This window comes from Musca domestica, unplaced genomic scaffold (assembly GCF_030504385.1).
Source record: "Musca domestica strain aabys unplaced genomic scaffold, Musca_domestica.polishedcontigs.V.1.1 19, whole genome shotgun sequence".
Lineage (NCBI taxonomy): Eukaryota > Metazoa > Arthropoda > Insecta > Diptera > Muscidae > Musca > Musca domestica.
In genome coordinates, this window is record NW_026712245.1 from 6850441 (window position 1) to 6864721 (window position 14281).

General features: G+C 35.8%; 2 protein-coding genes across 2 annotated transcripts; one reads left to right on the top strand and one right to left on the bottom strand.

Moving 5' to 3' along the window:
• Positions 1 to 817: 817 nt before the first annotated feature.
• On the top strand, positions 818 to 1637 carry LOC101900765 (cytochrome c oxidase subunit 6C-1). Its single transcript, XM_005175191.4, has 3 exons — positions 818 to 972; positions 1197 to 1389; positions 1465 to 1637. Exons 2-3 carry the CDS (start codon positions 1220 to 1222, stop codon positions 1526 to 1528), a joined length of 234 nt encoding a protein of 77 aa, XP_005175248.2. The 5' UTR covers positions 818 to 972; positions 1197 to 1219; the 3' UTR covers positions 1529 to 1637.
• Positions 1638 to 4044: 2407 nt separating this feature from the next.
• LOC101888274 (acylphosphatase-2) lies at positions 4045 to 11027 on the bottom strand. Its single transcript, XM_059121203.1, has 3 exons — positions 10515 to 11027; positions 4441 to 4567; positions 4045 to 4374 (listed from the first exon to the last, which is right to left on the bottom strand). Exons 1-3 carry the CDS (start codon positions 10576 to 10578, stop codon positions 4260 to 4262), a joined length of 306 nt encoding a protein of 101 aa, XP_058977186.1. The 5' UTR covers positions 10579 to 11027; the 3' UTR covers positions 4045 to 4259.
• Positions 11028 to 14281: the final 3254 nt, after the last annotated feature.

Below are 14281 nucleotides of genomic sequence, written 5' to 3' on the forward strand. Positions count from 1 at the left end.
TTGTAGATTTTTGCATTTGGAAAAACACATGGTAGAATTAACAAGGGATTCTTGTGTATCATATTTTTATATATTATTTTTTCCAAAATTTTATTATTTTTAAATATTTTTTCTCTATGCAGCCATATGTTTGCAATTTTTTCAAAATTATAAATTTGACATTTCTTTGGTAAACTCATAATACAATTAAGATTCTATTTATAAATATACATTCTGACAATGAAATTTTGTCAAAGGGATAATTTTAAAAAAATGTAAACATAGCATGATTGAATGACTTTACCTTCTTAATTTTGCCATGGTCAAAGTTTTTGTTTATAAATCTATTGTAGATGGGAAACCTTTTTAAGGAAGTTTTTAAAGTTGAATTTCAGAAAAATGCAGAAATTGTATCAAATTCATTTGCAACAAAAAATATAATATATTTTTGAAAATTGTTTATTTTTGATTAAATTTTCTGGAATACCCCAATATTCCCCCAACGGGTTTTGTGCAATGTACAAAATTTGTAAATTCAATTATAATGTAAAGAAAACTAATTTTGCATGATTTAAAAATTTTTGGCACAATCTTTGCAGAGTTGCGTTTTTCCATTTTTATTTATGTGAGGATACGTAAGCAACTTAGCTTTATAGTATGGAATATTTTGTGGCATATCATAAAGAGATTTTAGGTTGTTTTCCCTTTTAATTTGATATTAATTTTTCGCCCTTTATATATATATATATATATATATATTTTTTTTTTTTTTGGCATGCAAGCCAATAAATTCTAGAACATCTCTAATCATACGCTGTGACTACGTCAGAGAGTCATACGCCACTTCATGAGTTTAGTAACATTGGCGAGTGACAAGGAGTACTAATTTAAGCAACTCTGATTGGAACGAAATTTGACATTTGTAGAGAACGAAAAAATTTCTCGGTTGAGAGTTACCAAAATTCAGGTGTCACAGATTTGAGAACGAAAAAAGTAAGCGCAGTTTTTGTAAAAATAAATATAATTACAATAATACAAGTAATAATACAAAAGAAAAATGCAAATAAACTCAACATAACTGATAATTTACATAATTCGGTGGCCCTTGGCAAAATATCACAATATTTGTATTATTCCTTTTCATTTTCCCATTTTTCTCTGTAACATTACGTAACCTATAATTTCTAATGCCTGTTCGTTCATGTCCTGTTTTGCAGAGTTCACCATTTGAATTACCAAAATGACTAACGCTCCTGCTGTTTCCAACAATGCTCCCCTTATGCGCGGCTTGCATAATGCCCAAACAAAACGTGGTTTGGCCATTGCTATTGGTTTGACTGCCGTCGTCACAACAGCTTTCAAACTGTTTGTGAATAACCCCAAAAAAGAAGCCTACGCTGAATTCTACAAGTAAGTTCTGCAATTTGGTATCCATAAAGGGGAAGTCTCTGTAACATGTCTCTTTGTTGTTTTGTATCATTTCAGGAACTACGATGCGCAGAAATCTTTTGAACGCATGAAGGCCAATGGTCGCTTCCAATCATGCTAAATACAGTGTTTTGTATCTGTATGACGGGGAAGCATTTAGCTAATTATCGCTAGTTCGTAGCTTTAAAACAGTATGATTGAAATGAAATAAAAACAAGAAATCTGTGAAATTGTATAATTGTTTAATCAACATTGAGTGTGGGTAATCCGAATTCCTGTGTGAAGTTTTAAGAATTAAGCCAATATGTGTTTGCCTGCAAAATAGCTATTAAGAATCAAAATCAATTTCAAGAAAGCAAGAAAAGAAAAACATGCAGGACTTGGTAAGCAATTTTTTAAGTTTCATCTATGTTATGGAAGGAATTCCTGTAGAGATTGAAATACTGAGTCATCAGTTAAACACATAATTTGGTACACTGTTTAAGTAGGAATGAAAGTTGAGCTTTATTTTCCCAAAATAAAAAAAAAAAAAAACATCGAAAGGCTTTTAAACATTTTCGGGACATATTTTACAATGACCAACGATGACGCAAAAAGTGTTATGACAGCTGTGCATGATGTTTGCGTACTTGTCGTAGAGCGGGTCTTAACGTAGAAATCAGTCCTTTGGGCCTTTTTGTACCACAATAAAAGAAGTCTATACTTCTCTAGATATGGATCATAAAAGTTTCCTTAATTCCATTCCATTTTATCATGGTTTTAAGATGGAGTAATGAAATGAAATATGCGTATCAATGTGAACCCCTTGATGTCCAGACGATACATACTTCTTCTAAATAATACATACTTCACCACTTATAAAAAAAGAACCCTATTAAGGGGAGATTTTGTCTCGTAGCCGGTGTTGTATGTACTTATAGTCAATATTCTTCAATTCCCGACCCAGCACCGATGGGGAAAAAAGATCTTGTGGCGTCAGTTGTTGTTGTTTTTGTTGTTGTAGTAGTACACATGGATGTTTGTATTCTGCCAATCTGGTTCAAGCTCCAGATTTAAAAATTCGGCCACTTGAACTGGATGTAGCCAGAGATCTTCTGAAGTGAGTTGGGTAGATTTGGCTGTGCAATTAAAGGCGTGCAGCGTATTGTGTGGCCTGTATCTCAAGCCGGGCAGACGTCACGAACATCTTCGTCACTTCGTACCTAATACGAATTGAGACGGTTTCACCATCCACATTACTGGTTGTTGTTGTCGTAGCAGTTCCTACTGCTTTGTTCGTTCCGTTTCTTCTCCACCTGGTTCTGTTTATAACTCCAAATTCAAGAAGGACGCAATCTGTATGGGTTGGTTCTATAACAATACCGGGGTTATGTGAGTAGGTTTGGCAGGGCATTGAAAGAGTTGCAGCGTCTCCTGTCGGCCTTTGCCACATTCTGGGCAAATTTTTTGCACACTGCTGTCAATCCAGGACCAATACGAATTGAGGCGGCTACACCATCCTGATCTTAATTGTCTTTAGCTGCGATGGAAGCAGGTGGTCTTCGAGTACGGTATTCACGCTGTATTCCTCCATGCCTTTTGTGGCCGCGTCAAGTGAATGCGATTCATTCCTGTTTGATAGACCTGTTTATGTAGAGGCTCTCTTACTTTTGTACCTCTCCCTCTCTCTAAATCATGAAAGCCTTTCCTTACGTGCCTGGGAGGAGGTTTCCTATCCACCATATGGAGATTGGGATGGCTCTGTTTATAACATCCAAGCAGGTGTTTCAATGACAGCCTTTTATTATGCCTCGGTAAGACCTTCGCCTCCTCATGTAGATGGTTGACAGATGTCATGATTGTTTTTTTAAAACAAGTAAAAAAGCTGTAAGTTCGGCTGGGCCGATCTTTGAATACCCTCCAACAGTTGGAACTTGAACATACCGAATGTAGCCGTTATATTAGGGTCTATGCGACGACGTTGACCTGCATAGGCAACTTTTGTCATAAACCATTACAATATTCAAATGCGAAACTTGAATAAAAAAATTCGGTGAATAATGTATCTAAAATCATCAAAATTACGAATATAGGGAGGTACCGCTATATTGCGGCTATACGAAGACGTGGGCCTACACAGACAATTTTCTGTCATTCGCTGTAGTATCCACTACGAACTTCAAACAACAAATTTTAAACAATTCCGGTGAATATTGTCGCTTAAATCAACAAAGTATCAAATATCGGGAGGTACCGTTATATGGGGGCTATATGAAGACGTGGGCTTGCACAGACAATTTTCTGTCATAGGCTGTAGTATCCCTTACGAACTTCAAATATCAAATTACGGTGAATAATGTCGCTAAAATCCTCAAAACATTGAATATGGGGATGTACCGTTATATGGGGGCTATACCAAAACGTGGACTTACATCACTCATTTTCAATTCCAAAAGTCTTGCAGACATAAAACACATTTGACATAGAGTGATTTCCGTAGACGGACAGACGGATAGACGGACGGACATCGCTAAATCGACACAGATCGAGAATATATATACTTTGTAGGGTCTAAAATGTATATTTCGAGTTGTTACAAACGGAATGGCATACTTAATATACACTCCATAATATGGTGGAGGTTATAACAACATTGCCTACAAGCCAGCTTTATAAAGCATACTTTTAGGGATGAAGAAATAAAAACACCTAATTTTAATTTTAAAAATTTTACTTTTACAAAACATATGCCAAATAATTATTGTCGTCTTCTTTTACACAGAAAAGCGGGATCATAACAAAAAATATAATAAATAAAATATCATCAAACTTAATTCTAAAGAATAGTAACTAACAAAGATAATAATAATACACTAAAATCGTATATCGAATGTCTTGTAATCGAGACGGTTTAATGTGCCCATATTTCTTAAATCACATTTTTCAATTTGACAACCGGGTGAGCCCTTCGTGGATAACCAATCAATCCTAGGATGGAAGAGAAAATGTGTTTTAATTTCATAATATAAAAGTAATAGTTACATTCACACTTACATTTTATCCACTTCTTCTTTGGGGCCTTGCATTTTACCAACGATCGTACCTTGTTTGGAGTTCTTTACCCAACCCGTGATGCCAGCTTTTTTACATAAGTCTCGTGTATACTTTGTAAAATAACAGCCTGAAAAAAACAATAATTAATATAATATTAGATATTAATTAGAAATAAATCTTGTCTGTATTGTTTTTGAGCAGAGATATATGTGGGTAAATTGTGATCCTACTATTGGCAAAAACAATGCAAAATGGCGTGCGTTTTAAACCTACCCTGTCCTCGATGAATTCGGCTCAGAAGTTGTTGCCAATGTAATTGAAAGGAGTTATTTGTTGCGCCCAAGGACGAACCCTATTGAAATTGGCAATAATCGGATCAGATTTAGATATAGCTCCCATATATATCTTCAACCGATTTCGGGTTAATTGTGCACCAAGTGGCCAATATCAGTTCAAATGTTCTGAATTTTGGCACATCCAACTAAATTTGGTGTAGAATCAAAACCATTAAATTTGGTGAAAATCGGTTCAGATATGGCTATAGTCCCCATATGTATGTTTCATCCGATTTGGTGTTTAAGTCCCCCACAATCGTAATATGCACCCCAAAAGAGTGGGCTAAGATTTGGATATACCTCCCATATATATCCTTAATCCAATTTCAGGTTATTGTGCAAATAATGGCTAATAGAGTGAATTTTGGGACGTACCTTTCCATTTTGTGGAACTCGTCTCCGATATATATTTGTATACCCTCCACGATAGTATGGAGGGTATATTAAGTGTGTCATTCCGTTTGTAACACCTTAAAATATACATTTTAGACCTCACAAAGTATATATTCTTGATCAGCATAAAATTCTATGTTGATTTAGCGATGTTCGTCTGTATGTCCGTCTATCCGTCTGTGAAAATCACTCTAGCTTCCGAACGAAATGAAGTTGGTTGACAACATTTTACTCAAATGAGTATTATGTCTGCAGGACTTTTGGTATTGAAAATAGGCCATGTAGGTCCACGTTTTGGTATAGCCCCATATAACGGTACCTCCCTATATTCGGTATTTTGATTATTTTAGCGACATTATTCACCGGAATTGTTTCAAATTTGGTATTTGATGTTCGCAATGAATATTACAGCCTGTGACAGAAAATTGTCTGTGTAGGTCCACGTTATAGTATAGCTCCCCTATAATAGTAACTCCCTATAACGGCTACATTCGGTATTTCCAAGATTTTAGCCGATTTGTTAACGGATTTTATTTTTTTGAAAATTGCCAAAATCGTTCCAAATAGTGGAGGGAATTCAAAGTTCGGCCCAGCCGAACTTACAGCTATTTTACTTGTTTTAATATAATCCTTCTCGAAGTGATATCATGCACTCTATAGCAATGTCTCAAATGCCTCAAATTTAGTGCAAATTGATTCAGAAGTGGATATCTCTTCTATATATTAGTTCCCCTTGAAACCAAATTATAACTGCTCTAAAGCCAAATGTTGATAGTTGGCATGATCTACTTCAAATAAATGCTCTTGTTACGAGAGCTCTACTAAATATGCATAGTGGTGTAGGGTATCATATAGTCAGCGACGTCCGACTTTTGACTTTTCCCTATTGGATTTCTTTATGGTTTAGGTCATCATTTTTAGTATTTCCCTCTTTTACCAAAATTGCCCAACCAAAAATGTTTTATAAATTACTTCATTTTAAGATTTTTTCCAATGATTCTTTTTTTTATTTTTTAGTAAATGTCAAGGTAGGTTTTTAACCATTTCATGGGTGTTCTTCGTATGTCGTCCCGTAAATTTGCATGGTTTCACTTACGCACGCACATAAGAGCGACCACACACTTATTCACTGGCCGTGGCAAATTCTAATTGTTGACACTTAGCTGCCGTCGAAAGAAACCAAACGGACAGATAGATATTTAGCAAAATGTTAAAGATAGCAGATATAAAGGCGGACGGAATGGGTGTCATTTAAGCAAATCTAAATATAATTTAATTCACTACTTTTTTTTGAAAAAAAAAGAGAAACAAAAAAACACAGACAATTCTCTAGAACAATTGAAATGAATATGAACAATATACACAACAGTGGGTCAAAGAGAACCATGTGCAAAAGGTTTAAAAAAAGAGAAAATAATCATAACTCGGTATATGTTTTATCTAAATTGCTTCTACAATAAATATTTTAAAATATTTCAAATTTTTGTGAAAAATTGTTCAGAATTGGTAATTAACTTATGCAAAATAGAGCGATATTTATGATTTTTAAATGTATTATTCTATACTGAATTCTGAAGATTTTCTGGTTTTGGCTCCCAACATTGGCGCAAAATTCACTCAAAAATTATAATTTTGAAGTAATCAAATATTTTTGTGTGCATCAAAATATTGAAATGGTATATATATCCTCATCATTCATTAAATCGGACATTGTAATAATTCACAAAAGAAGTGGACTGGTGATAGCCTACTCCAATTTGGAACGTTACTAAACCAGATAAAGGTAAAAACTAAACAGAGTTAAATATTTAATATTTAAGTTAACAGAACTTTTCTTAATTGTTATAGCTCACAACGAACCTCCTCTGGCTTAGATGGATATTAATTAGACTGTCGATGAAATGCCACGATCTGCATTGATCGAAATCTTGTTTAAAGACAGCCATAGATTCTGCTGAATGAGGCTGGTAAAAAGTCCAATGTTTGCACTACTATTAAAGAATGATAGTGGACCTCACGATGGTCCATGGGTTCATATCCAAAACATATCTATTGCCTCTGAAGAATGCAATAGAATGCCCTTTGAGACTTGATTTTGGAAGCCAATTTGACACTTGCAGATATTTCTGTTAAGCCACCGCCATGCTTTTTCCTTGATAAGCCAGGTATTGAGGTAACTTAATGAGTGACTTCAGAATAGCTTTTAATTGCGGACAGTATCGCGTCATATCAATGGCCATATTTTTTGATAAGGAATTATTGTTTTTATAACCTCCACCATAGTATGGAAGGTATATTAAGTTTGTCATTCCGTTTGTAACACCTCGAAATATACATTTTAGACCTCACAAAGAATAAATATTCTTGATCAGCATAAAATTCTATGTCAATTTAGAGATGTCCTTCCGCATGTACGTCTGTGGGAATCACTCTAGCTTCCGAATGAAATAAAGTAGGATAAAACTTTGCTCAAATTTATATTGTTTAAAATTTGGTATTTGAAGTTCGAAAATCGCCAAATTTGTTCCAAATGGTGGAGGGCATTCAAAGTTCGGCCTGGTCGAACTTACAGCTTTTTTCTGGTTTATTTGTAGTTTTTATGTCCGTATTTGTTGATCCTCTTTATGTTTTCTATATTCCTGTGAGCGGGAAAGCATTTCGCCGCTCATGAACGTTTGGTATGGATTTTAGGACCTACAAAACTCTCGAAGGCAGTATCCGATTTGAGCTAAATTTAAATCCAATTTTGAGACCACTTTGAAAATCCCATTTTTTGTATCAGTGCTATGTCAGGTGCGAATATCGGCTACTCCATTATGTACCTTACCCCCACAAAGGTTCAAAATTTTGAATAATTAGAACTCTTATAAAAAGTGAAATATGAGTCCGATTTTCTTCAAATTTTAGCACATCCCAATATTTATACTAACCCAATGTCTCGGGTGAAGATGGAAAATATCGGTCCACTTCCTCTAGTACCTCCCACTCAAAGGGTCAAAATTGTGAATATTCATTAAGCTCATAAAACTATGAGCATCCGATTATTTTCAAACTGAGCGCATCCCAATTTTTTTATCAAGACAGGATCAGATGTGAAGATGGATTATGTCAGATCACTGCTTCCGGTACCTTTCTCACAACGAGCCAAAATTTTGAATAATTATATCTCTTATAAAATGCGTAATAAGTATAAGATTCTCTTCAAACTTTTCACACCCCAAAATTTTGGATAATACAAGTTCTGGTGTAAAGTCGATAGATATCGATCTTCTCATCTGGTACCTGGGATCAAATTTTTAAATAACAAAACGCTTATACAATGCGGAATATTATTAATATAATATTTGAACCAATCCCTTGCGTCAACTGCTTTGACAAATGCAAGTGTCTCTGACACAAACGTCATTAGAATTTTGCAGCCATTTCAATTCGTCTTGGAGTCTAATTGACCATATCGGTCTGATCTTCATAATGTGTTGGGCCATAAAATTCAATTTTGAAAATTTGTTTGGAATCTGATACACTGATAGTATTCCTAGAATGTTTGGTATTGAAAATAATATATAGCGGACCCGTTTAGGTGTGGCGCCCATATAACCATCTATATTTTGAATGATTTAGTAAAAATTTCGAAACAAGTGCCTTCACAGTATCAAGAATTTGGTCCTGCAAAAATGTCAATTTACACAGGTCAATAATTTGGTTTAACCCCATGTAGTGAAGGTACGTCTTTAATTTAGTTAATTTTGGAGGTTTCAGACTGGCTGGTGCCCACGATAACTCTCCTAGGGAGTATCCGATTGGATTCAAACTTAACACATCGTAATATTATTGTCAAACTTAGATGAGGTCAAAAATGGTCAATATCGGTTAACTCTTTCTGATACCTCCCACACAATATGTCAACATTTTCAAAGAAAATATTTTACTGCACAGAGAAAGAAATGAAAATCCGATTTTGCTCCAACTTTGCAAATTCTAATATGGACAATATCGGTCCACTCCATCAAGTACCTCCCCCACAAAAAATCAAAATTTCGAATGATTATAACTCTTATAAAATGTGGTGTAAGTGTCCGATTATCTTCAAATTACACATATCACAATATTTTTATTAACCCAAGGTCTGGTGTGAAGATGGTATATACCGGTCCACTCCTTCTAGTACATTCATAAAGCTCCTGAAATACGAAATTAGCACCAAATTCCTGTCAGACTTGGCACATCTCAATATTTCCATAAACACAAGATCTTTTAAAAAGATAGTTGAGATCACACCATTTCTTCTTGTACCTCTCCCACAAAGGGTCAAAGTTTTGAATAACGAAAACGATCATAAAACAGAAATAAGCATTCGGTTCTCTTAAATATGGTCACATCATAATATTTTTATAAACCCAAGGTCTGATGTGAAAATAGGATATATCGGTCCACTCCTTCTGGCACCTCCCCCACAAAAGGTCAAAATTTTGATAATCCGTGAAGCTTATAAAACTCGAAATTTACATTCGATTCCCTTCAGACTTGGTACATGCCAATATTTCTATCAGCACTAGATATATTATAGAGATGGTAGAGATCGGACAATTCCTTCCGGTTCCTACCCCACAAAGGGTCAAAGTTTTGAACAACCAAAACGATTATAAAATGCAAAATATGCATCCGATACTCTTCATATTTCACACATCAAATTATTTCTACTGACACAAGATGTGCCCCCACTTCTTATGTACCTTCCCCAGAGGTACCCGATATAGTCGACGGAAGTATTCCATTTTCATATTTTATCTAATAGAAATAAAAATCCAAACCAAAATAAAAGTCCAAACCTGGCACGTCGTAATATTTATATCATATTTATTTAGGTGCGGACCAAATTGGCCCATTCCTTCGGAACCTACTCCATAGAGGGTCGACAATTTGAAAAATCATAACAGAAGTCAAAATATATTCAAATAATCGAACATTGATTGATACTTTTTAACTTGTTTTTGAAAAGTTCTAGCCACATTTTTAGTAACGCCGAAATATTCAGTAGTTTTGCAGGTTTCGTTTCACCGCCCATGTAACGTCAACATTTAATCACACAGTTTTTTAATCACTGTAGGTATCCCATAGGTTTGGAATTATTTTCTTAAAAACCTGTTCTTTGTACCAAATTTTATTTTTTTGTTTATTCTTTTCTCTTATTGCGGGATTTCTTTTTCAAAATATCCTTAACAGTTTAATTAATCTCAATGTTTAAAAATGCCGTTATACGGAGTCATCTGTACATTTCTTTTTCTGCCGTACAGTGTAATATTCTAGAACCTGCTGATTGGATTCATTCATGCAAAACATGCTTACCCTGTACATGACCAAATACTTCAAATTCCACAGAGATTAAATGGCGTATGTCTGGAATACCCATATCTTTGGATTAGAGTTTTAACACACCCACGTACACACACACTCAGAGTCAGGGGGGTTATATAAACTGGCAGGAATTCCGATGCTTTATTTAAATTTATAATTTTAATAATTTAGCTAGCTTTCCGCTTTGGAACACAACATCAATGGATGATAATATTCAATTTTTTCAGTTTTTTTTGATGGAAAGTTAATACGTTTTAATTTATTTCGTAATTTTTTTTCCAACAGAGCTCTTCACTACTGATTTTCTTCTTTTTTCCTTCGATTCCCAATTCTTTGCTCTTTCGATTTCAACTAAAGTGAAATTTCTTGACGCGAATCACCGCCTCCGATCGATTGTATTTTTGTAGCTTCGCCTTAAGTAAATGAGTAAATAATGTTGGCCAACAGAAGACTAACTGGCTGACTGGCTGGCTAGCTGACGGATTGCACGACCACTAAATGTTCCGAAACCCAAAGTTTAAATGAAATAACAAACGTATTTTATTTTCTATTGTTGTTGCTGTTGTTGATATTGTCCCCGATTGATTTACATTCGTCGCTCACTCATGAGATTTTCAATTCAATTTTTTCGTATTTTTGCCAGTACTTTCTATCTGAAAGTTTTACGTTCTATTGAAGAAACCAAAAGAAAAAAAAACAAATTTTTAAAAAATTAAACAAAGACAAACATTATGCATTTGGGATACTCATGGGGTCTTTAAAGGTACGTTGTGAATATATAATATAAAAAATAGTTGTTAATTTTCCTACACTTCTATTTCTAGTTTGAAGAGTTATAAACACATGCGAGACTACAGGGTGAGATAAAAAAAAAACTGCAACAAAGTCAAACGCCATAATGTTTACATTTCTTTTCTAAATTTTATTGAATGAAAGCAAAAAATGTCGGAAATAGCATCAAGTTTTAGAATAAGTTTAGATTTGTTCGAATTCGTCACCTTTGACACGAATTATGGCCTTCAAACAGCCAATGAAACCGTCACACGCTGCCCGAATGTTGTTCTGCGGTATTTTTGTCCATTCCCGGCGAAGCGCTTGCTTGAGGTGATCGACATGATTTTTTTAGTGCCAACCTTGCTTTCCAAAATACTCTAGACACAATAGTCCAACGGATTGATATCCTGAGATTTTGGTGGCCAATGTGCGCTGGAAATTAAGCGAGGAAACTCATTTTGTAACCATTCTTCGGTGGCGCGAGCTGAGAGCGATGGTGCTGAGTCCTGTTGGATTGTCCAAGGTCTGCGCCCAAAATGTTTGCGTGCCCAAGGCTTTAATACATCTTCAGCATATTTTCGCCATAATATTCGGCATTTATTCTGATGCTACGGTCGATTAATAAGAGCGGAGAGCGACCATCGGCTGTTATGGCGGCCCACACCATCACCATGGCCGGCGCTTGAGTTCTGGTGGTCAACCGAAGGCACCAGTATCGGCCAAGCGAAGCAACTCTTTAGCTCTTTTGAGTCTATTTTCTTTCTATTCCGGTGTAAGTTCTTGCACTTTTTGGAACTTCAATGGCTTTACCCCGAGCTCATTTTTAAATATTTGCCGAATGGAATATTGCGATATGTTCAGCTCACGAGCCACTGCGACGCGGGTTTCGATCAAGTCGCTTCTTTACTTTTCGAACCATTGCTGTTTTGCTGATGTTGCTGTTTTCTTCCTTCCACGTCCACTTCCTTGACGTCGGGCTACGCTACCAGTATTACGGTAACGAACGATCCTGGTATTGTCGAGACAGTAATTCTAATTGTTTACCCCTTATGGGGTAGGGAAATCCAAAGCACAATTCTACTTCCGTATGCCTATCAGATAGGGCTGATCTTTTTACATAGTTCTGCCAAAACGCTGCCCTTAGAACCGTAACTGGGAACCTTTAAATGACTCTAAAATACTACTTAATCGAAGATTCGAAGGTCTTATTCGTGCGCTGTCATACAAAGACGGTACAGCCATCCTAATTATCCTAAAACATTCTTCTCTCTCTCTAGAGAGGGAGGGAGGGCATCATGTTGATAGGCATGCACGTTTGACTGGTACCCTCCATCAACAAAATGTAAGAAACTATGCGTTTCCAGCTTGGTATATGACTATAAGGTCTGTAGGATTCCAACCCTACTGATCCCAAAATGAGTGAATTGACAGTTGAATTAAACCGGAATTGTTACAACACTGGAACTGATATGAGTAACTGCAGCGTATTCTAGGCAGAAATATCAAAAAAGGCATAGATCTGCTGGAAAAAGTCCGAAAGCACTAAATTCATGTACCATTAAATGTATGTCAGTATTGGAGTGTAAGAATGCACTGGAAAAAAACAAAATCGTCCATTATGCTTTGTTGGGTTCCAGGCCTTTGCAACATCTCTGACAATGGATCAGCAGATGACTTGGCAAGACGTAGTTCCTAGTCAATCGATTCGGAGATCGAGAACTCGGCGGAGTCTCCCGTGTGCCACTTCTTCCCACTGGTCTCTAATAAAATTTGGCCGTTACTCTCTGGGAAGAGATCAAGGTCGCTCATATCCAAGGCGAATTCACACCTAAAACTTTTGTGGGAATAATCACAGGTCACTGTAATATGACTCAAAGTAGGGTGACGATGATATTGAATAATGCATCTTTGTTAAGACGAGAAGGAAGCTAAAACGGTAGAGCACTTATTCTGCCACTGTCCAACTCATTTCGGTGTTAGACCTAGGCTTAAAGGAAGCAAATTCTGCCCGATTTGTTGTCATTGTCCGAAACTGAGCCAGAAGTCATTCTTCAGTTAGCCAGTGGATTAAAGTGGCTAAAGACGACACGTTTATTTCTTCGTGGATCACTCATTATTCTTTGTATACCCTCCACTATGGTATGAAGGGTAGTATATTAAGTTTGTCATTCCGTTTTTAACACCTCGAAATATCCATTTTAGACTCCACAAAGTATATGCTACTACAGCCTAAGACAGAAAATTGCCGGTTCGTATAGCCCCCATATAACATGTACCTCCCGATATTCGGTATTTTTATGATTTTAGCGACATTATTCAACGGAATTGTTTCAAATCTCCTATTTGAAGTTCTTAATGGATACTACAACCTAAGACAGAAAATTACCTGTGCAGGTCCACGTTTTGGTATATCCCCCATATAATAGTACCTCCCTTTATTCGGTATTTTGATGATTTTAGCTATATTTCGTTTTTTAATAGTTTCGTATTTGAATATTGTAATGGCTTATGACAAAAGTTGCCTATGCAGGTCCACGTCGTACTATAGATCCTAATATAACGGCAACATTCGCTATTTTTACGATTTTAAGACAATTTTTTACGGATTTTATTTTGTTTTTTGAAAATTTCTAAATTTGTTCCAAATGGTGGAGGGTATTCTAAATTCGGCTTCGGAACATATAGCTTTTTTATTTGTTTTCTTCCTTCCAAATGGTGGAGGGTATTGAAAGATCGGTCCGGCCGAACTTAGCTGTTTTTTTACTTGCTAAAATCTTTGCCGTTTCCCTTTTTCTTAAACTTTAGGATGGACCAGTAGGTGTCCGAGTGGAATGATTGTTACGAAGCAACTGTACATCCTTTAACCTAACCTAATATATGGGCTGCCAAGAGACATCATGTCGCAATTGTGATATCTGTTATGCTTTGACTGTTTCTCCTAGTTCTGTTGAAACTACTGCAAGCAACCTCGGTAGTTCCGATCT